The following is a 25364-nucleotide window of genomic DNA, read 5'->3' as shown; positions in this document are numbered from 1 at the left end:
GGACTGTCAGATTGTATACTGAATTTGCAGCTGAGTTCACTGCTGGATTAGATTAAAGAGAATTGGAGTAACTTGTACAAACATGTTAAATCATGAAAAACATTGTTAATTTTCCAGAAATTTAAACAGACAATGATGTGACAGACTGGATCTCCCAAAGGGGATAAGAGGGTTGTGCCACAAATCTACCAGGTGAAGAAGACAACTCTTGTAACCAACTCAGCAAAATCTCTAAAAGTTCAGAAATGAAAAATTGCGCACTTCACAAAACGAAAAAAAGTAGTATCCTATGACAATAATATCAATGTGCCACTGTTGTAATCAGCCAATTCATACAAGTACCTCAGTATAACACTTTGTAGGGATATGAAATGGAATGATCACGTAGGTTCAACCATGGATAAAACAGGTGGTAGACTTAGGTTAATTGATAGTGTTGGGTCTTGTCCACTCGTCTCGTATAGGATGCCTAAGGGATGCTGCATTCTTGGAATGCTATACAACAATTCAAGCAAATAACATTAGTAGTATTATTTCTATAAAGCAGATTGACAATACTTAACGTGGACATTTACAAGGAATAGTCGCAAGCGATGGTGACAAGCATTGGGATGTACCCTCTGCCATGCACCTCACGTTGGTTTGCAGAGTAGATGTAGATCCATGTAGGATGCCAAGTAATACTACACAAGAAGGGTGGAACTGTTACTCTGGCAACTATTTATTTACACTTTATACAAACTAGATACACGTTTCGCAGTTTTCCTGCAAGTTTGACACACGTCGCTAAGAACTGACCTGCGAGTGCTGGTCTACAACAGTGTCTCTACTGTCCACTAATGTCTGTATACAGAGCCGATCTGAGTGGCCAAGGCTGGCAGGAACGGTGCTTATATTCACTTCTTGCAGAGGTCGCTCCTGGTGCGGCGCGGTCCTTGTCAGAGGGCTATTCAATGAAGTTTCCTCACCACCTTCTCTGGCCCTGCATTCTCCATCTTCGTTTCAGCACTTGTGGTTATGCCAGAACAGGTAGAATACTGGGGAAGTGCAATCAGTCTACTGAAGAGACTGCTCACAAATCACTTCCGTGATCCATCCTAGAATATTGCTAAAGTGTGTGGAAGCTGTACCAGATAGGACTAACAGGGGATGTTGGACATATACAGAGGAGGTCAGTACAAATGGTCACGGGTTTGTTTAATCCATAGGTGAGTATCACAGAGCTACTGTAGGAGCTGAAATGACAAGACTCTTGAAGACAGACATTATGAAGTTTCAAGAACCTGCTTTAAATGAATACTCTAGAGATATACTACAACCTGTACAAATTGCTCACACAGGGAGTGTGAGGATAAGTTTAGAATAATTACTGTATGCACAAAAGCATTCAATCAGTCATTCTTCACATGCACCATACTTGAATGGAACAGGAAGGAACCCTAATAACTGATACATTGGGATGTACCCTCTGCCATGCACCTCACGTTGGTTTGCAGAGTAGATGTAGGTCCATGTGGAATGGCAAGTAATACTACACAAGAAGGGTGGAACTGTTACTCTGGCAACTATTTATTTACACTTTATACAAACTAGATATAAGTTTCGCGGTTTTTCTGTGCCCATCTGTACTCTGCAAACCACTGTGAAATGCTTGGCAGAAGGTATGTCCCATTGTACTATTTACTAGGGTTTCTTCCCATTCCATTCATGTGTGGACTGTGAGAATAATAATTGTATGAGTGCTGTAATTATTCTACTCTTATCCTCATAACCCCTATGTGAGTGATACATAGTGGGTTGTACTATATTCCTAGAGTAATTTATAGCCTATTCTTAAAACTTCATTAGTAGCCTTTCTCATGATAGTTTACATCTGTCTTCAAGAATCTTCCAGTTCAGTTTCTTCAGTATTACTGTGACACTCTCCCATGGATAAGACAAACCGGTGACCATTTGTGCTGCTCTTCTCTATATACATTCAGTATCCCCTGTTAGTCCTATGTGATATGGGTTCCACATAATTGAATCACAAGAGTGATTTGTAAGCAATCTCCTTTGTTGCACTTCCCCAGTATTCTACCAATAAACCAAAGTCTACCACCTGCTTTACAGCAGACTTGAGTCTGTGTTATCTTTCCATTTCATAGCTCTACGAAGCAACCAGGTATTTGTATGAGTTGGTAGATTCAGACAGTGACTTATTGATATTGTAGTCATAGGATACTATGTTTCTTTGTTTTGTGAAGTGCACAATTTTACATTTCTGAACATTTACAGCAAGTTGCCAATCTTTGCTCCACTTTGATGTCTTATCAAGATCTTACTGAATATTTATGCATCTTCTTTCAGATAGTACTTCATTATAGATGATTGCATCATCTGCAAAACTCTAAGATTGCTATTAATATTGTCTGCAAGGTCATTAATGCACAACATGAACAGGAAGGGTCCCACCACACTTCCCTGGGGCACATCCGAAGTTACTTTTATATTTTATGATGACTCTCCACTCAAGATAACATGCTGTGTCCTCCCTTCCAAAAAGTCCGGAATCCAGTCACAAATTTCACTTGGTACCCTATATGATTGTACTTTCAACTAGTGTAGTTGTTACTAAATCAAATGCTTTTTGGAAATCTGGAAATGCTGTATCCAGCCAATTGCCTTGATCTAAAGCTTTCAGTATGTCATGTGAGAAAAGTGCAAGTTGTTTCACATGATACATGTTTTTGAAATCCACCCTGGGTGACATGGACGAGGTCATTCTGTAAGCAATACCTCATTATGTTTGAAATTTGAATATGTTCTAAGATTCTACAACATATCAATCATTTCTACTACCCTTCTCGAAGGCAGGTGTGACATAAGCTTTTTTCCAAGAACTGGGGATAGTTTTTTGTCGAGGGATCTACAGTAGATTATAGTTAGGAGAGGTGCTAACTTAGTCGAAAAGTATAGAATCTGACCGGAATTCCATTGAGCCCAGGAGATTTGCTCAGTTTTAATGATTTCAATGATTTCTCAACCCACTCACTCACCTTTTCAGAGGTATGGGGATTAAATTGGGGTAATTTTCCACTGTAAAAGAAACATTTGAAAATCAAGCTAAGCATTTTGGCTTTTGCTTTTCTGCTCTAGATTTCAGTTCCTGTCTCAATTGCTGGGGACTGGACATTAACTTTGGTGCCACTAACAGCCTTTACATATGACCAGAATTTCTTTGGGTTTTGTGAAAGATCACTTGACAACATTATGCTACATTCTTCATTGGTGGCTGCACGCATTGCTCTCTTGAAAGCCAAATGTGTCATTCAGTGTCTGTATGTAGCCCTAAATTTTGTTTTCTCCCTATTATGCAGGAGTCTGTCTCTTTAGAAGTTTCTTTGCAGTGACTGTGCACCATAGTGTCCCTCCCATTATGAGCTGTTCTACTGGATACATATCTATCCAGAACATGGTCAGTTATTTTTTGTAAAATTTGAGCTTTAGTTCTTCTACAGGCTCTTGCTTGATGCTGAAAGTTTCAAGCTCCTCATTGAGGTACGACATTACTGATTTTTATTTAGTTTATGGAACATATATATCTTTCTGCTTGTTTCAGTTGTCCTTTGCACTTTGGTAATAATTGTTGCCACAATCGTGTCATATTCACTGATATCAGTTTTGATGTGGACATCCTCGGAGGTCTGGTCTATTTGTTGCCATTAGATATGGCGTTCTGAACTATCTGCCGGTAAAAGTAGTCACCAGCATTGTGTATAATCTGTTGCCAGTTATGTGAAAGTCTTAGGGTACCCTTAGCAGTCCCAGTCGTGTGGATAGTTTGAGTGAAGTGGCCTATTGCCAACGAATCACTGTAACACTTCTGTAGCAAATGCTGTGAAGTGCTTCCTTCAATTTAGGAATCAGTTTCAAGTCACAAGGTATTAAGTGTGGGAAATGTGATGGGTGGTACAACACTCCCAGCCCCATCGATCGAACAAAGCACAACTTGAAACTTCCTGGCAGATTAAAACTGTGTACTGGGCCGAGACTCGAACTCGGGACCTTTGCCTTTCGCAGGAAAGTGCTTTATCATTTGAACTACCCAAGCACGACTCGTGCCCTGTCCTCACAGCTTCACTTCCGCCACTACCTCATCTCCTACCTTCCAGACTTCACAGAAGGTCTCCTGTGAACCTTGCAGAACTAGCACTCCTGGAGAAAGAATATTGCAGACACATGGCTTAGCCACAGCCTGGGGATGTTTCCAGAATGAGATTTTCACTCAGCAATGGAGTGTGCACTGATATGAAACTTCTTGACAGATTAAAACTATGTGCTGGACCAAGACTCAACCTCGGGAACTTTGCCTTTTGCGGGCAAATGCTCGACCGTCTGAGTGCTAGCAGGAGTGCTAGTTCTGCAAGGTGCACAGGAGAGCTTCTGTGTAGTTTGGAAGGTAGGAGACCGAGATACTAGCAAAAGTGAGGCTGTGAGGATGGGGCGTGAGTCGTGCTTGAGTAGCTCACATGGTAGAGCACTTGCCTGCGAAAAGCAAAGGTCCAGAGTTCTAGTCTTGGTCTGGCACACAGTTTTAATCTGCCAGGAAGTTTCATATCAAGCGCACACTTCACTGCAGAGTGAAAATCTCATTCTGAAATCGCATCTTGCGTTTTAGGTGCCCAAGCATTGTCCTGGAAAATGATGGGCGGTTCCTTCGGAAAGTGTTTCCACTTTTTTCACTTTTGTGTGAACAGTTTAGAGAAAGAAGTGGCAACTGCCTGCAACTATCTCAGAGAAAAGAGTGGCAACACTTTCTGCAAGACCTGCTCGTGTTTTTGGAGGACAATATTCGGGCACATATGGCCCAAGTTGACTGATTTCTTTGATGGATGGATCGATCTCTGAAGTGCTTTACCACTGATCACACTCCTCAGACGTAAGTCCTTATGACTTCAACTTGATTTCTAAATTGAAGGTAGCACTTCATGGCATTAACTACAGAACTGTTAGAGAGATACGTTGAGCAATAGACCACTCCACTTTGAAGTATCAACAGAACTGGTGTTGCTAAGAGTATCCTAAGACTTCCATATTGCTGGCAACATGTTATAAACAAGGATTGCGACTACTCCGAAGGATTGCAAAACCTTGAAATGTGTTTGTTTTGTGTAAGTTGTAAATGAATAGTTGCCACTTAAGTGCCAGACCTCATATAGTTGCAAATAGAGGGTAGTGACTGTACTTAAATATCACGTATTGAAACTACTACTCACACGGTATCAACTGAAATCAATACATGTCTGCTTTACTTCATATAGCCATGTTTCTGAACGTGCTAATTGACTATGATGTGCCACATATGGTTGTGGTGTAAAATAAGGAAAGTGAGTCAAGCAACATACCTATGAAGTGATTTATATTGTCAAATTTTGCTTCTAAAAATATTAATTGATAATAATATAGTATGTTAGGGCTGAGTGAAAGCAGAGTATTCATCTTAGAGTGAGGATGACACCTGCATTATATTAGGAATAGCATTATGAAGAGCACTTATAAATGTGTGAAGGAGCTTATTGCTAGTGTAACGATACTGTGATGCTGTCATGTTTTATGTGAATAAGCTAGTTTAATAAAATTACAGAGACCTCATTGTGTAATAATTTATATTAATGTATTGTCAGAAGTATTAACAGTGTATTGCTTTGATCTGTTCTGAAACTGAGTTGCTGATTTTTCAGGTCAATACACTTGGAAAGGATGTGGCTGCAGGATTTGAAGATGCACTTAGACAAATATCAAGCAATCCAGCAATTACCTCAGCTGTTATAATATCAGGAAAACCAGGAAGTTTCATTGCTGGTGCTGATATTAACATGTTACAAGCTTGTAAAACAGAAGCTGAAGTCTCAAAGATATCTCGCGATGCCCATGTGCTTCTGGCCAGCATAGAAAATAGTAAAAAACCAATTGTTGCAGCTATTATGGGTCCTTGTCTTGGAGGTGGACTTGAGGCAAGTCTAAATTATTACATTTTTCTGTTTCACACTCAATGCAGTAACAGCACATTTTGTTTTGTTTTGTAGGAAATGTTATCAATGTTATGGATGCTTACAGTCTGGAATGATTTTTTTCTGCTGTAACCTTTCAGTTCCTGTATATTTTGCAGTACATATCTTTAAAGTATGTAATACATGTGAATGCACTGGTTGATTTTACAAAAAGTTCCAATATTGCTGGTATAAATGTTTGAAACCATTTAACCTAAAGCCTTTACAGCTTGAAATTAGTTTCTACAATAAAAAAGGGCAATATAGAGGATAAATTGCTTAAAAGAGGCACAAAATGGCTTGATAAAAAGTTGCTATCTGACATAACTGAAAGAACTTATAAACCCAAACAAGATTTCACCTGCTCCACCATATGTATTATCTGCAGTATGTGTGTTTGAAATATTTTGAACGTATTTACAACAGTGAACAAGTTCTATGATACAGTAAGCTTACATTATTGTAGCATACATAATTATTTTGTACTGAATATTTACATATTCATGTAAGTAATTCACTCTTTTGTAACTACCACTTTTGAATAGTGCTAAATCAGCAACCACTCTTCCCTTGTCTAAATTAATATTTTCATAAGTGCGCAAGTGGATATTTGTGGCAAACTGAAACATTAACGGTAAAAGCAAGTGTCTGTGATTAATATCGTGTTATGTGAATTTGTGTTGTATAAAAGCTGCTTACAGTAGCTAATTCTGTGTAGCAAATAATTCATACACGTATTTCATGCCCCAGTAGGTTATCCCTTGTTTTAGGATTTACAGTTCTAACACAGTATGTGAGTAAATGAAATACTGGGATGATTTGTAGATGACAGGGATGTAAAGTCAGTAGAAATTAGGAGTAGTTTGAAGTGCAACCAGAAGAAAAAAATGTTTTAATTTTATGGTGAAAGAAGACTTAATTCGGTTGGATGAAATTGAAGCATACATAACAAAGTGAAATGGAATGATAGAAAGACAGTGGTACTGAAAACATCGTGGAATTAGTTTGGTAGGCAATTAGTTCCATTAGACCTTAGAAATTTGAAATTGTGACATCACTGGATGTAGCAATCACAATACTGTTAGAGACATAGAAATTTTGTAATCACAAAGTATTTTAAAAATCTGAAGGGTCCCAGTGCTGTAAAAATGATAAGATATGTAATTATTGGTTCTGAATAGCATGTCAGTGTGAATTGCAATATCATAAATAAGACTCACAGCACAGTCTGCTGCTTATGATTCTGCACTTCACGTTGATGTGCTATTTGTAGCCAAGCATTTTATGAGACACTTTTTTTATATATATGTATGGCAGATCTCTAAAACTTCTGTCTGCAATTGAGGTATAAACTGTTTTCTGGATGCAATAAGAAACAAATTATCTTTGGCCAATGCAGCAAAACAAATTTAGGATAACAGCACCTTTTAACTGCTAATGTGTGACTTTTCCCTTTCATGTTTTGTGTTTCTCACAGGGAACACACCAGAAGAGCTGACAGTTGTTGCAGTTGTCTTTATACCTTTATACTGCCTATGTTTAAGATAGAAACGTTACTTAAGACAGAAGCTATACTTGCGACATTACAGTGAGGTAACTGTTACCTACTTGCAGTTCTATTTTAAGTCTTGAACTTTGGTCACTACAAAATTAATCTGCTGTAACTGGTTCTTCTTACAGAGGCAAAGGCTGTCTTACATTGCATTACTTTTATTGAATTTTCTTCACACTACAATAATTCAGCTCTTAGTGAAAGTGCATTATACCGTGTATTGGATAATTCAATGTGAAGGTATTTCACACCGGTCAAAGAGTTAGTTAAAGACTAAAGCAGTTAGTCTTTCAATTCTCCATTATTTGGTGATCAGAGGAACATATTTTTGAATGTTCTATTGTGCCTGAACTCTCAGTGGGTACTGAATGTGCGCTGGGATCCAATAAATCGCTATTGATGTTTCACTTATGTTTGCTCATTTGTCAGTTGCTGATGAGTAAAACATCATGCCTGTAAAATCGTGTTTCTAGTGTGTGTGTGTGTGTGTGTGTGTGTGTGTGTGTGTGTGTGTGTGAGAGAGAGAGAGAGAGAGAGAGCTTTCTACAGTTTGTCATTTAAGTGTAATTGAGATAAGACAATGACAGAATTGAATGGCAAGATTCTTAGAGCAGCAGTTGTACAACATGATACTAAATTGTTTGGTTTACATGTTAACCAGATGATTGATTCTCTCTCTCTCTCTCTCTCTCTCTCTCTCTCTCAATCTGTCTCTCAATAAAACACACTGCCTCATTTGATTAATAAGATGAAATTTTGTTCCCAAGCGTAACGTGGAAAATAATTATGTCTACATATGAGATATACTTCTTTGTTTTCTCATTGATATTAAGTATGGCCAGTGAACATTGGATGTTCTAGGTCATCGTTTTGCAAATAGTTATTTGGTAAGAACATTGCAAAATTCACAAGAGGTAGTTAAAATTTTAACGCTGCACCCCCCATGAACCATGGACCTTGCTATTGGTGTGGAGGCTTGCGTGCCTCAGCGATACAGATAGCCGTACCGTAGGTGCAACCACAACGGAGGGGTATCTGTTGAGAGGCCAGACAAACGTGTGGTTCCAGAAGAGGGGCAGCAGCCTTTTCAGTAGTTGCAGGGGCAACAGTCTGGATGATTGACTGATCTGGCCTTGTAACAATAACCAAAACGGCCTTGCTGTGCTGGTACTGCGAACGGCTGAAAGCAAGGGGAAACTACAGCCATAATTTTTCCCGAGGACATGCAGCTTTACTGTATGATTAAATGATGATGGCGTCCTCTTGGGTAAAATATTCCGGAGGTAAAATAGTCCCCCATTCGGATCTCCGGGCGGGGACTACTCAAGAGGATGTCGTTATCAGGAGAATGAAAACTGGCGTTCTACGGGTCGGAGCGTGGAATGTCAGATCCCTTAATTGGGCAGATAGGTTAGAAAATTTAAAAAGGGAAATGGATAGGTTAAAGTTAGATATAGTCGGAATTAGTGAAGTTCGGTGGCAGGAGGAACAAGACTGCTGGTCAGGTGACTACAGAGTTATAAACACAAAATCAAATAGGGGTAAGGCAGGAGTAGGTTTAATAATGAATAAAAAAATAGGAGTGCGGGTTAGCTACTACAAACAGCATAGTGAACGCATTATTGTGGCCAAGATAGACACAAAGCCCATGCCTACTAGAGTAGTACAAGTTTATATGCCAACAAGCTCTGCAGATGATGAAGAAATAGATGAAATGTATGATGAGATAAAAGAAATTATTCAGGTAGTGAAGGGAGACGAAAATTTAATAGTCATGGGTGACTGGAATTCGTCAGTAGGAAAAGGGAGAGAAGGAAACATAGTAGGTGAATATGGATTGGGGCTAAGAAATGAAAGAGGAAGCCGCCTGGTAGAATTTTGCACAGAGCATAACTTAATCATAGCTAACACTTGGTTTAAGAATCCTGAAAGAAGGCTGTATACATGGAAGAACCCTGGAGATACTAAAAGGTATCAGATAGATTATATAATGGTAAGACAGAGGTTTAGGAACCAGGTTTTAAATTGTAAGACATTTCCAGGGGCAGATGTGGACTCTGACCACAATCTATTGGTTATGACCTGTAGATTAAAACTGAAGAAACTGCAAAAAGGTGGGAATTTAATGAGATGGGTCCTGGATAAACTGAAAGAACCAGAGGTTGTACAGAGTTTCAGGGGGAGCATAAGGGAACAATTGACAGGAATGGGGGAAAGAAATACAGTAGAAGAAGAATGGGTAGCTTTGAGGGATGAAGTAGTGAAGGCAGCAGAGGATCAAGTAGGTAAAAAGACGAGGTGTAGTAGAAATCCTTGGGTAACAGAAGAAATATTGAATTTAATTGATGAAAGGAGAAAATATAAAAATGCAGTAAATGAAGCAGGCAAAAAGGAATACAAATGTCTCAAAAATGAGATTGACAGGAAGTGCAAAATGGCTAAGCAGGGATGGCTAGAGGACAAATGTAAGGATGTAGAGGCTTATCTCACGAGGGGGAAGATAGATACTGCCTACAGGAAAATTAAAGAGACCTTTGGAGATAAGAAAACGACTTACTTGTATGAATATCAAGAGCTCAGATGGAAACCTAGTTCTAAGCAAGGAAGGGAAAGCAGAAAGGTGGAAGGAGTATATAGAGGGTCTATACAAGGGCGATGTACTTGAGGACAATATTATGGAAATGGAAGAGGATGTAGATGAAGATGAAATGGGAGATATGATACTGCGTGAAGAGTTTGACAGAGCACTGAAAGACCTGAGTCGAAACAAGGCCCCCGGATAGACAACATTCCATTGGAACTACTGACGGCCTTGGGAGAGCCAGTCCTGACAAAACTCTACCATCTGGTGAGCATGATGTATGAAACAGGCGAAATACCCTCAGACTTCAAGAAGAATATAATAATTCCAATCCCAAAGAAAGCAGGTGGTGACAGATGTGAAAATTACCTATCCATCAGTTTAATAAGTCACAGCTGCAAAATACTAACACGAATTCTTTACAGACGAATGGAAAAACTAATAGAAGCCAACCTCGGGGAAGATCAGTTTGGATTCCGTAGAAAAACTGGAACACGTGAGGCAATACTGACCTTACGACTTATCTTAGAAGAAAGATTAAGGAAGGCAAACCTACATTTCTAGCATTTGTAGACTTAGAGAAAGCTTTTGACAATGTTGACTGGAATACTCTCTTTCAAATTCTAAAGGTGGCAGGGGTGAAATACAGGGAGCAAAAGGCTATTTACAATGTGTACAGAAACCAGATGGCAGTTATAAGAGTCGAGGGACATGAAAGGGAAGCAGTGGTTGGGAAGGGAGTAAGACAGGGTTGTAGCCTCTCCCCGATGTTATTCAATCTGTATATTGAGCAAGCAGTAAAGGAAACAAAAGAAAAATTCGGAGTAGGTATTAAAATCCATGGAGAAGAAATAAAAAATTTGAGGTTCGCCGAGGACATTGTAATTCTGTCAGAGACAGCAAAAGACTTGGAAGAGCAGTTGAATGGAATGGACAGTGTCTTGAAAGGAGGATATAAGATGAACATCAACAAAAGCAAAACGAGGATAATGGAATGTAGTCGAATTAAGTCGGGTGATGGTGAGGGAATTAGATTAGGAAATGAGACACTTAAAGTAGTAAAGGAGTTTTGCTATTTGGGGAGTAAAATAACTGATGATGGTCAAAGTAGAGAGGATATAAAATGTAGACTGGCAATGGCAAGGAAAGCGTTTCTGAAGAAGAGAAATTTGTTGACATCGAGTATAGATTTAAGTGTCAGGAAGTCATTTCTGAAAGTATTTGTATGGAGTGTAGCCATGTATGGAAGTGAAACATGGACGATAAATAGTTTGGACAAGAAGAGAATAGAAGCTTTCGAAATGTGGTGCTACCGAAGAATGCTGATGATTAGATGGGTAGATCACATAACTAATGAGGAGGTATTGAATACAATTGGGGAGAAGAGAAATATGTGGCACAACTTGACAAGAAGAAGAGATCGGTTGGTAGGACATATTCTGAGGCATCAAGGGATCACCAATTTAGTATTGGAGGGCAGCGTGGAGGGTAAAAATCGTAGAGGGAGACCAAGAGATGAATACACTAAGCAGATTCAGAAGGATGTAGGTTGCAGTAGGTACTGGGAGATGAAGCAGCTTGCACAGGATAGAGTAGCATGAAGAGCTGCATCAAACCAGTCTCAGGACTGAAGACCACAACAACAACAACAACAACAACAACAACAACAACAACCCAAAACAACTCCTCTTGTAAACCTTTTGCATTTAATGCTCACTTTTTTATGTATTATTTGATGAACCTTAGGAAATATGTGCATCCCATGAAGAGGTGGTTAACAGCCTCATAAGTAATGAAAATTTTGCCACAGAGGTCATAAATAAATGTGGGCACCAGATGATGAGAAATTCTCCTAAGAATTTCTGGCCCGTTTTCTCCTCGTACACTTAACCACAGTGGCCTGTCGACCTTGCTGTTTGAGGAGTGCTATATCTTAATAATTAGTTCTTTTCCAGGTTATAAGTTCAACCACCTAGAGTTGAAAGTTTACAGTCCTGCAAGTTAGTTTGAGTCTCTCTTTGAAGTTTTTCTGGCCGCCATGGAGGGTCTGTGCTTAGATGATTCATAGTAGAATACAGGCTTTTGAATGTGAAGCATACATATTGCATGCTCACCCTGTTGGAACTTTTTTGCTAGCACAATCTCTGTGTAGCATGTTTGAAATACCTCCGCTGTTGGAAAGCAGTGGAACTGTTAGACCTAATGAGGGCCAGGGAGTGGGGGATTCATGTGTCCCTTGCAAGTGACTAATACATGTTATCTGTAATGCAGTATCTTCTGCATGTATCACAGAATCTGTCTTTACATTTATTCATTACATGAGTAGAAAGGAGACATCAGTGATGATGTCTTGGGGTAGACAACTCTCACACAGAATAAAGACAGAAAAGCTTTTCTATTTAATTACAAAAGTTTTCAGACAACACAGTACATGTTACATTTAGTAGTTGCGGGAATGACACTTCACAGATCCCGCATACAAATGCTTCGTTCTTTTCACAGTGCTCCTTGCCACATAGCTCGTAGACAAAATACTTGACCTAGTGATAAGTGGTAAATGTTAAGGTAAATAAATCTAAGCCTGTTTATATTGTGAACAGATTGTGGTAGAAATGACTTTCCTGCTCTCAGAGTACCTCCCTATCCCTGGGATATGTATCCAGTAAAAGTGATTTGGAAGTTATGCAAACAAAAATCACAAAAAATTTCGACCTTTTGTTGGAAGCTTTGGAGTACCTGACATGAAGGAGCATGAAAGAAGTATCTGTAGAAGAATGATTGAAAATATGTGTACTTGTAAAAAATATTTGAAAGGAATACTGGCATCATGATGCTTAAATGTGGCAGGAACCAGTAAAGGTTGAAATACAGATGGAATACAAAAGTGTTGCTGAAGATTCCGTTCAATGTTGTGGATACACTTCAGTTTCCAACTGTGCATTTACACATGTGCATTTGTGCATGCATAATTTCCTTGAAATGGAGGCCATGTGTAAAAATGCATCTCTTTCCACTTTGGGAATCAGTTGCTTTTTAGCAGGTGACAAGTACTTCTAATCAGCTGTTGCTCACATGTATGTTCTTGTGTTCTGTGACGTTTGTGTGTTCCAAGTGACTGATCATTGGAAATGATTTTTGTTGACTCGAGTGTACACTCAAATTTATTAAAGGTTTTGGGGGAAAGAGAAGTATTGCAGGACTCCTAGTCGAAAGATTATTTGAAATAAACATTGAGGCACAATGCACTACAGGAACTTACTGCCAATTATGGTCTTGACTTGGCCGGAATAAAAACAAAAGTAAGTCTTTTCTCTTGTTTGCAAAGAATACGAAAGGTATCAAAATAAGGAAAGTGAAGTGGGGCAGAAGAAAATTCTCCATCAAAGTTTTGAATGTAGCAACTGAATGCTGCTATTTATTGAGTCAAACATCCACTCTAACAGAAAACTATTTTCCTGCTATGGTTCCTTAATATTACAAATGAACACTTGCCTGATGGCACGGCATTAACAAAGCTGTGATAACATAATAAAAAATAATATTTAAGAGTATGATGCAAAATGGTATTTCATTTTGGTACAATTTGATGCATGGCACCTAATTGAATGACATCTAAATAACTTTGTTGTCTCTTGCCAGTCTGTATATTGCCACTATATATATAGTTGAGTGGACACTTGATAGTCCAGTTACTCCATAAATAGTGACTGTTAGTACTGAGTGGGCTGCAGGCACTGCAGTAGGCTCTCTAATTGCTGGTTCAAGACTGCCTGAGTGTCCTTGATGTGTCGTGTTTTGGTGCCTCTGTGTCCACCACTACAAAGCAGAAACAAAGTTGTCTGCAGTTGACAGCTTTTCACATTGGTTGTTCACACTATTGGTGGACATAAGTGATGTGCTGAAGGAGGAGCAGGAAGTCCATAATTGTGTGTGTGTCCCATCTGTAGACTGCTGCACAGCACTGGGTGATGCCAAGTGAGTGTCTGTGCCCATGTGGTGTCAGCTTCTCGCAGTATTTGTTGTGTACAAATACTGGTACACAACGTACCTCCCACGGGGAGTGGGGTGGGGTGCTGATGAAGCCATTCATTAGTGTCTTACTTCCTGTTTGATGGTGTGTGTGTATTTGGTGGGTGCACATATGTTTCTCCCCCTGGCATTAACCTGCAGCACTGTGGAGGAAACCCATGCAAAACCATGATGAAGGGGAGGCCAGTCAAGCATTACCTTTTTGATGGCTGTAGGCTGGTCTCAGTTGGAAGATGCAATGTCTGCGTCCATCAGTTCATCACATGCTGAATGTAGTTGGGACCTGCTGCTAGAGGTGTGGGCACTAGTGGGGGTGGCTACTGGCTGCATCGTAAGGTCCATCAGCTGTCTAGCACGTATAGGTCTTCTGATTGTGAAAAGAAAACAGTCTAGGAGTTCTGCCTGTATGCATATCAGTAAAGTGGTGCTGGATATGATTTGTATGACACATTGAAACTCCATTTGAACATTAGATCTAAAGCAGAGCATTGATGAGTGCTTTGTGACTTTGCCTGGTACCCATGCCGTTTTCCCCATACATGTACATTGAAATGAGTACCAGCTCATTGACTTTAACCCTATGATGATGAGTGACGTATCTCATTTGTCACTTGGATTTACTCCAAAAAGACAAGCAATGTTCGAGGTGTGAAAAAAGTAATGATACTGACAACATTGCGAGCAATTTTTTTTATGTTATGAAAATGGAACAGCAGAATTTAGAGTAATGTTATGCCAGAAAGTTTTGTGTTAAACCTGGGAATTGGTGAGTGTGACCTTTCCAAAGTTGACATGGGCCAATGGGGAACCATGGCTTATCAAGATCTCAAATTTTTAGAAGGTTGAGAACATGTTGAAGATAACCACACTCAGGGAGACCATAGGTTTCACAGACTGACAAGAAGTCTGCCAAAAGCAACAAGGCAAGATCTGGGAAACCAGGTACTGTTGTGAAGAATGTGATGTTTACTTTGGTTTCTATAATGCTTTGAAATTTTTCACATTAAGGCAAATGTAACTAATTTTCAATAAAGAAAACCATGTTTTATTTTAGTACAAACAAATTCTAAACTTATCTCCATTTAGGAAATTAAAGATGGAAAAAAATTGTTGTCAGTGTTAAGACAATATATTTTTCTGTAAGTATAAAAAAATTGTCACTGAGATGCACCTGTTTCTTGGCAGTATTTCATAGCTTAAAGACCCCTCTTTCAAATGCCATAAATTCATCTAAGTTCTGTTCTATAGAACCTGCAACACAAAACTATGAAAATGAAAATGCACAGTATCAACCAGTTGAACGGCACCCTAGCTGTCCGGTCCTCAAAGTGTAAAATTTTTTGTTTAGACTGTTGTTGAGGCTTGGTATGTTGCTCCACGAGTGGCTTTAAAATTGAAATTAATCAGTTCTAGAAAAATATGGAAAAAGCCATTGTAATGATGTTGGCTAAATGCAATTTAATGTAAAAAATTTGAGCCATCTCTACCTTGACAATATTTTCCGTGGCCATAGGCAGTAGAATGCTGCTCATGTCTGTATACTGATTTTGGAGGACAATTTTTCGGAAGCTACTAGCTGATCCTCATTGATGTTTTCCCCAAATTTCCATTTGTGAGACAAATGTCATGAATACATTCAACAGAGGTAATTCACAGGCTTTTTCTGAGGCCTTCTGTGTTGAAGTTCTGCCAAAATCTGTTATTGCTGTCAACAGCACACAATTTTCTTATCAGGAATTACCCAGTGTCTTTAATACAGATATCTGTTGAAAAACAAAACATCAGCTGTTAAGCAAAACATGCCTGCCCTGTTGACATGTGTGAAAGCAAGTCTGCATCCACATGTGCTGTGGACCTGAATATAATTTAATTGTCATAATTCAGCAGAAGTGGTGCGCCCCCCCCTACCCCCCCCCCTGAAAATATTGAACTGTCCATGCAGGAACAGAACAGTATTGTTTGGGCCAAATATAGTAACTCGAGGCTTATGGCTGCCAGTACAATGCGGAAGAAAAGTAGTCCGCAGTTGGCACTGTTCTCTGTTGGCTGCCCACACTTCCAGTGGACATAAATGATGTTTTGAATGAAGGTTCACAGAAACATGAAGAGGAGTTTGAGAGTGGCATTTGGGAGCAGCTGTGTGGCACTGACATACACCAGAGAGTGGTTGTGCCTATGTCGCAGTGGCCTCTCGCTGTATTAGTTATGCACCTCTTGCTTGGCATACAAGAGAACTGATTAGCTTTTTTGGCTTTATCATTTCTAAAGGACGCAAATAAGCCAATGGTCATGATACAGTGCCAGAAATTAGTACAGTTGTTATAATTCATGGGATAGTAAAATTGCCTTCTATTCATTTGAGTAATTTACATATTTATGAGATTTGTATTACATTCGTGATCAATTTTACATTTATTTGCCTTGCTGAGATACTGATCCCCTTTCAGTTATAAAATATTCTAAAAATTCATCTCCTAATTTTTTGGCATCAGCTGGTGGTTTTCATGGAATACAAATAAATAGCTAAAACCTGTATCAGGAAAAGTTATATTTCTCAATGATCCTGCAGTTACCTCACCAAAAGGGGTATAAGTATTTTTAGATATTTGTTACTTCCATAGAAAATTATGCAAGTACTCGCAGCAGTGACATCAGTAACATTTTCCACTTTTAATTCCATTGGTTTCCTAAAACTCTAAAAACAGATGCCATCAAACCAGATGCATTTTCCACTATACAACAACCTCTGCTATGTCTATAATTGTATATTCATTTTGGTGCAACAGAGAACAGTCTAATTATGTTGTGGGGAAATGGAAAAGCATCATCAGTTAACAGAAGATTTGGAATGCATAGTTCCCTTCCTGGAAGTTGATTTGGAGGTGGTAAAATGTAGATCATAGAAAGTAAATAATAACTGTTATCTAATGCAGCCATTGGAATAATGCTGAAGTGTCATTTCTAATTAAAATCGGTACTTCCAGTGTACCAAAAATTGTGGAGTAAAAGGAAGACATTTTGTAATTTTATTTACTTTTTCACGTAATCACCAAGAACTTCCCTCAAGCACTTCACAGTTCCACGAATAATCAACCAAATGCTTTGTTTTGAAACATGACAAATATCTGAAACTGCTATATGAATCACCGGCTGACAGGTAGTGAAGTGTTATAGCCACCCTTCTTTCTACAGAAACTGTGTTTCGCATAACAGTATCGTGGCTTAGAGATGTTGGTTTTCAGCTTCCAAGTCAAAACAAATGAAAATCATGCTGCAACATTTCTTGTGAAATTTACAAATAAAACATAGCTTTCACTTTGTACATCTCACAGTGTAGAATCTCTAATGGAAGTTCCTGGATGGAGCAATGCATAAAATATGGGGAAGGCAACCACTCACCTATAGCAGATCACGGCGTGGGGCACAGTAACACACAACAGCAAACAGCATTCACACTAGCTTTTGAGCACTAGTGCAGTGTTTCCTTTTCATGTGTGAGTATGACGACTTGACTGTCACACCTTGAGTAGGGAACACTGAATGGCAGCTCTGTTTGATGTGATCTGTTACCTCTTACTCTTCTTCATCAAATATGGTTGCCTTATCGTTTTGTTCTTGTGGTCCGGCTACTCCGTACCATTGCCGTGCTCGAATTTATTCTTCTCGACTTTGTCTCCAGGCAGGATGATGCTGTAAGAGTGTCTCTCACTATTTCTGGCAGCTAAGTGAATGAACACTTCTTCAGTGATAATCTTCTGTATTGTTTCAACTGTGTACGTTAATTATAAAGACAGATCCAATTATCAATAACTCATAATTTCAAATACACCATACAGTATGTCTGACCACACTGAACTCGACTTACGATAAAAAGTTTATAGTCTCCATTTCTTCCAAGGGTTTACATTGTAGATTTCAATTTTCTCTGAGGTGTTCATGACACCTTCAAAGGGCATCACCAAGTCCATGTCCAGCAAGTGCTAATGCGCTCACCATGTTGTCATGTCACTGCGTACGCACCATCTGCACAGATTACAGATTGGGGCGTGTATAGTTTATTTTTCACATTATATAAATTTTTCACCAGCGTGAGCTGCTTCAGTGGAACAGGTCGTTCCCAAGAATAACCCATGTTACACTACACTACCCCTTTTTTCTCTAGTAATAGTACACTGTTTATGTGAATGAGTGCACTGTTGCTAGAAAAAGAGCTAGTGCTCGAAAGCTAGTATGATGAATGCAGTTTTCTGTTGTGTGTTACTGTGCTCCATGTATCGATCCACTGTAGTATGTACCTCTGTTATTTACATTTTTATCCACAGTCGCCTTTATGGCTTTTTCTCACCTTTTGGTCACAATAAATGCAGCACCAACTACTGAACAAAGAAAGGGATCCAAAGCAGAGGGTTTGAGCAGTGAGGCAACATGGATATGAGAATATCCATGCATAGTGTGTTCTTTCCAGTAATTTTTGTGTATGTGCTTCTTCCCCATTCATCTGCAACTGCACACAGGGAAAGAGGCATCAGGTGGACAAAAACAATTTATAGATGTAATATTTTTACAGAAACCATGACTATTCCCATACAAATTTTAATCAGTAGCTAATATACCTGCTTGAACTACCTAAAGCTGATGCTTCCCCCTTGTCACTGTTTTGAAACACAGTGTACTTGCATGCCTCGTTCCCTCAGCAGCAGTGTGATACCTGTGTCAATACTAGAGCCATCCCTGCTCAGCAGTAATGTCACGCAGATGAGTTGTACTTGTAATACTAGCCTCCTCCAGACCACTGATAACCAAGCGAGGTGACACAGTGCTGGAAATGGAAATGCCGTGTGGCTAGGGCCTCCCGTCGGGTAGACCATTCGCCTGGTGCAAGTCTTTACAGTTGACACCACTTCAGTGACTTGCGTGTCGATGGGGATGAAATGATGATAAGGACAACACAACACACAGTCCCTGAGCAGAGAAAATCTCCGACCCAGCCGGGAATCGAACCCGGGCCGTTAGGCATGACATTCTGTCGCACTGACCACTCAGCTATCAGGGGCGTACGGCACAGTATTGAGCACATTGGACTCACATTTGTGAGGATGAATGTTCAAACCTGCATCCAGACAACATGATTTAGGTTTTCTGTGATATCCCTAAATCGCTTTAGGCAAGTGCTGGGATGGTTCCTTCGAAAGGGCCCAGCCGACTTTCTTCCCTAACTTATGCCGGACATGAAGCTGAATCGGCTTGTGCTCCATTTCCACAGCAATAATGGAAAATATCCTCCCCCATTTCTGTGATGGGCTCTTGAAGTGTCAGTGTCACTGTTGTCATTTAGTGAAATTTTCCAAAAGAGCTTCATTCTGCCATGTTCTTTCCATAATGCTCTTCTATCTTTGACAACTTTCTTCCAGTCTTCAGATTTGATGTTCCTGATGGTTTCTCTCGCATAAATTTATTATTATTATTATTATTATTATTATTGTTATTATTATTCCTCACAGTTTAACCTTTCATTTGGACCCATATTAACTCTACTGGTTTGAAATGGCAGTGGAAAGCTGGTAGCCTAATGACTGTACGTCCATGTTTCTTTGCTGGTTCATTGATTTTGTATAGGGTAACTGTGGTTTATGGGGAGAGATTTTTTCCCGTAAGGTCCACCATTTTTAAGGTAATCATTAATATCCATGTTGTAACGCTGATGCCAATCAAATCATTTTCTCCATTTGGTTTGCCGTGGTAGGTGCCTTGTCAACAACTACTGGATGCTAAGAAGCTTTATCTAGAACAATTCTTGACAGTTCTTTAAGCTTTGCTGTTGCAGAGTCTTCAAACCACTTTGTAAATGTAGCATGGTTCATTTGTTTGTAATAATCCCCTGTTTTCTCTGATTTAAAAAGTGGGAAACTGTTTGCGAGAGAATTTTGCAAGGTGCCTGCATGAAGACGAATTAGTCTGCCCTCTTGCTAGAAGGGATTGCCATTGTTCCTTTTACCGGTGTCTTCTGTCCAGCCCTATTTGACAGTGTGACCACAATTGACCCACATTTCGTCAAACCACACTACCTTGTTAATGTTTATGCTGCAGGTGTTCCTTAAAAATTGGCATCGTCAAGCAGCTCCATCGTCCCTCTCCATCAACAGCTTATGGCCACAGAAATATCTTCAGTGACAACTTGTAATCAAATGTTTTACCTTCAGTCTGTATTCATACGTATATGACTATATTGTTTTGCTCCAGTTGTTTCACAGGCATTTCATTAGCATTACACCGTTATTATCTATGTGTAACATGCAACATTGACCTCCATTTAGTAGATTCTTTTTTACGGTTATAGGACATATGTAATTTGCTCCCTATGTAAGTTAATACAGTGTGCAACTGTCCTCTTATATTACCAGGTGTACCGGTATGAAATGAGTGTTAAGATACAAATAGGGAACATTTGTTGTGAACGAGCCTTAATTTTTGTTTGTTTGGTTGGTATGACATCTGTCAAAGATATTTAGTATACATAAAGTCATGGAACAAACAACATCATATGTTTTCATCGTGTTAAGAATGTCGAATTTTGTACCAGAAAGTGATGATTTGTGGAAAGCATTAATTTTTTGTTTTAATTTGAAAAAAGTGCTGCAGAGTCTCATTGAATGCTTGTCAAGGCATATGGTGATCATGCTCTATCAGAAGCAACATGCAAAAGATGGTTTCAACAGTTCAGAAATAATGATTTTGATGTAAGAAATGAAGAATGTGGAAGACCACCAAAAAATTTCGAAGATGCCGAATTGCAAGCAGTATTGGATGATGATGATGATACTTTGAGTCAGAAGCAAATGGCAGCAATGCTAAATGTTGCAGAACAAACAATTTATGACTGTTTGAAAGCTATGGGAAAGATCCAAAAGTGTGGAAAATGGGTGCCACATGAATTGAATGAAAGACAGATGGAAAACCGAAAAACCATTTGTCAAATTTTGCTTCGAAGACATGAAAGAAAATCAATGTTGCATCAAATTGTTACTGGCGATGAAAAATGGATTTATTTTAAGAATCCTAAACGGGAAAAATCTTGGGTTAATCAGGGACAACCATCAACATCGACTGCAAAACCAGTTCGATTCGGCAAGAAGACAATGCTTTGTGTTTGGTGGGATCGGAAAGGTGTAGTGTATCATGAGCTTCTGAAACCTGGTGAAACTGTGAATACTAATTGCTACAGACAACAGATGATCAATTTGAACTATGCATTGATTGAAAAAAGACCAGAATGGGCCAGAAGACATGGCAAAGTAATTTTTTTACACGACAATGCACCTGCACATACAGTAAAACTGGTTCAGAATACAATCAAAACACTTGGCTGGGAGCTGCTACTCCATCCGCCGTATTCACCAGACTTGGCCCCTTCCGACTACCATTTGTTTTCATCAATGGGACACGCATTGGCTGAATACCACTTCGATTCCTACGAAGAAGTTGAAAATTGGGTGTCTGATTGGTTTGCTTCAAGAGACGAACATTTCTATTGGCGTGGTGTCCACAAATTGCCAGAAAGGTGGTCAAAATGTATAGAAAGCAATGGTCAGTACTTCGAATAAAATGTTTTTACTTTTCAATTCAAAATTAGTGTTTCATTTTAACAAAAAAACGCTCATTTCATACTGGTACACCTGGTATTCCTCAATTTCTGCACCTTTGCTGTAACTTCGTTTATAGTTTGGTATTGTTATGTTATTACATATTGCCACCTTATATAAGACTTGCACCACCCCCATTTTGTTATCTATTTCATATTGAAAATGGCACAATAAATCGCTGAAACTGGTAGCCTAATAAAATAACAATTTGGAAATTAGACGGCTGAACTGGTGGCACAAATGTGCATCTACGCACCTGTCTTATCATAATGATTTGACCTCATCTTGATACTGCTGTTGGTGTTTTGGTGTCTCTTTAGCTGCATGTGTGAATAGGTAGTTTCACTAGGAAAAGGGCTAGTGCTCGAATGCTTGTTATGTTATTTTGTTATGTTCTCTGTTGTGTGTTTCTGTGTCTCACGAATCAGTCCACTATTGTGAGTGGTTGCCTTTCACTTGTTTTACGTAATGCTCCATCCAGGAATTTCCATTATTGTGAAAATTCTGTCAGACATATTAACATGGGTCTTGAGGGCACAGAGGACATGGCTCACATTGCATTGCTGCCAGTTGAGTCAGTGGATAGGTCGGGCTTCATTAGGCATGACCCGCATCACAGTAGGTATGGAAAGGAGAGACTGGCAAAGATTGTGACAGTGTAGTGGGAGGTGGTGAGACCAGTCATGGAAAACTTTGTGTAGTAATTGGTGTTACAGGCGTACATTTTTTAGACTGAAGTCAGCTGATAGATATCTCTGCTCAAGGGCAGTCTTCTTAACAAAGGAATCACCTCCAAAAAAGGTAAAAATTAATGTGAGGTGAATTTGTACTCTCAAATACAATTACTTTACATGTTAAAAGTTTTCCCAAGGAAACATCACAGTTATCACTCACTTTCATTGTAAATATCAAACTGACAGCTTGAGATACAACTACAGAATGCTCCCAGATTTTACAGATAACTCCTCGTCTTCATTTTTGATGACATCAGCAGCATTGTCACAGCATGCTCTTTCCTCTTTGTCCTCTAGGTAGTGTGTGGGAAAAGCATCACTTTCTTGTTGTTGTGGTCTTCAGTCCAAAGACTGGTTTGATGCAGCTCTCCATGCTACTCTATCCTGTGCAAACTTCTTCATCTCCCAGTACCTATTGCAATCTACATCCTTCTGAATCTGTTTAGTGTATTCATCTGTTGGTCTCCCTCTTCGATTTTTACCCTCCGCACTGTCTGCCAATACTAAATTGGTGATCCCTTGATGCCTCAGAATATGTCCTACCAACCGATCTCTTCTTCTTGTCAAGTTGTGCCACATATTTCTCTTCTCCCCAATTGTATTCAATACCTCCTCATTAGTTATGTGATCTACCCATCTAATCATCAGCATTCTTCGGTAGCACCACATTTCGAAAGCTTCTATTCTCTTTTTGTCTAAACTATTTATTGTCCACGTTTCACTTCCATACAGGGCTACACTCCATACAAATACTTTCAGAAAAGACTTCCTGACACTTAAATCAATACTCAGATGTTAGCAAATTTCTCTTCTTCAGAAACGCTTTCCTTGCCATTGCCAGTCTACATTTTATATCCTCTCTACTTCGACCATCATCAGTTATTTTGCTCCCCAAATAGCAAAGCTCCTTTACTACTTTGTCTCATTTCCTAATCTAATTCCCTCAGCATCACCCAATTTAATTCAACTACATTCAATTATTCTCGTTTCCCTCAGCATCACCCGATTTAATTCAACTACATTCAATTATTCTCGTTTTGCTTTTGTTGATGTTCATCTTATATCCTCCTTTAAAGACACTGTCCTTTCCATTCAGCCGCTCGTCCAGGTCCTTTGCTGTCTCTGATATAATTACAATTTCATCAGCGAACCTCAAACTTTTTATTTCTTCTCCATGGATTTTAATTCCTACTTCGAATTGTTCTTTTGTTTCCTTTACTGCTTGCTCAATATAAAGGTTGAATAACATCAGGGAGAGGCTACAACCCGTGTCTCACTCCCTTCCCAACCACAGCTTCCCTTTCATGCTCCTCGACTCTTATCACTGCTATCTGGTGTCTGTACAAATTGTAAATAGCATTTCGCTCCTTGTATTTTACCCCTGCCACCTTCAGAATTTGAAAGAGAGTATTCCAGTCAACATTGTCAAAAGCTTTTTCTAAGTCTACAAATGCTAGAAATGTAGGTTTGCCTTTCCTTAATCTTTCTTCTAAGATAAGTCGTAAGGTTAGTATTGCCTCACGTGTTCCAACATTTCTACGGAATCCAAACTGATCTTCCTCGAGGTCGGCTTCTACAAGTTTTTCCATTCATCTGTAAAGAATTTGTGTTAGTATTTTGTAGCCATGGCTTATTAAACTGATAGTTCGGTAATTTTCACATCTGTCAACCACTGCTTTCTTTGGGATTGGAATTATTATGTTCTTGAAGTCTGAGGGTATTTCCCCTGTCTCATACCTCTTGCTTACCAGATGGTAGAGTTTTGTCAGGACTGGCTCTCCCAAGGCTGTCAGTAGTTCTAGTGGAATGTTGTCTACTCCTGGCGCCTTGTTTAGACTTAGGTCTTCCAGTGCTCTGTCACTCTCTTCCCGCAGTATCATATCTCCCATTTCATCTTCATCTACCTCCTCTTCCATTTCCATAATATTGTCCTCAAGAACATCACCCTTGTATAGACCTTCTATGTACTCCTTCCACCTTTCTGCTTTCCCTTCTTTGCTTAGAACTGGGTTTCCATCTGAGCTCTTGATATTCATGCAAGTAGTTCTATTCCCTCCAAAGGTCTCTCTAATTTTCCTGTATGCAGTTTCCATCTTACCCCTAGTGATGTATGCCTCTACATCCTTACATTTGTCCTCTAGCCATCCCTGCTTAGCCATTTTGCACTTCCTGTCGATCTCATTTTTGAGATGTTTGTATTCCTTTTTGCCTGCTTCATTTACTGCATTTTTGTATTTCCTCCTTTCATCAATTAAATTCAGTATCTCTTCTGTTACCCAAGGACTTCTATTAGCCCTCATCTTTTTACCTACATGATCATCTGCTACCTTCACTATTTCATCCCTCAAAGCTACCCATTCTTCTTCTACTGTATTTCTTTCCCTCATTCCTGTCAATTGTTCCCTCATGCTCTCCCTGAAACTCTGTACAACTTGTGGTTCTGTCAGTTTATCCAGGTCCCACCTCCATAAATTCCCACCTTTTTGCAGTTTCTTTAGTTTTAATCTACAACATCACTTTATCAAAGTGATATGTGCTACCACAAGTGTAGCTCATTTTACTGCATATTACAGTGCAACAGCAAGGGTGTGGGTTTTTTTTTTTTTTTTTTTAAAGAAAAACTGGTAAGTTTAAGACCAGTTGTTATGTGCATGCGTATTCCAAGGTAAAACAGCACTTCAAAGTAAATCACTGCTTAAACTGCTTTTTTGTCATTGACATTCTTGTTAGATGGCCAGCTGTAAAATGAAATAGTTTCCCATTTAGTACTCTAGTCTACATGAGTGTAACTTCGCT

General features: G+C 39.2%; 1 protein-coding gene across 1 annotated transcript in view; it reads left to right on the top strand.

Moving 5' to 3' along the window:
* LOC126262838 (trifunctional enzyme subunit alpha, mitochondrial) overlaps positions 1-25364 on the top strand; it is a 145512-nt gene that overhangs the window by 3164 nt on the left and 116984 nt on the right. Inside the window, exon 3 of the mRNA XM_049959695.1 lies at positions 5724-5996. Within this exon, the coding sequence (XP_049815652.1) occupies positions 5724-5996 (273 nt within the window). The remainder of the gene's footprint in view (positions 1-5723; positions 5997-25364) is intronic.

This window comes from Schistocerca nitens, chromosome 6 (genome assembly GCF_023898315.1).
Source record: "Schistocerca nitens isolate TAMUIC-IGC-003100 chromosome 6, iqSchNite1.1, whole genome shotgun sequence".
Taxonomy (NCBI): Eukaryota; Metazoa; Arthropoda; class Insecta; order Orthoptera; family Acrididae; genus Schistocerca; species Schistocerca nitens.
Note: the sequence above shows the minus strand (reverse complement) of the source record. Positions and strands in the feature narration are given on the sequence as shown.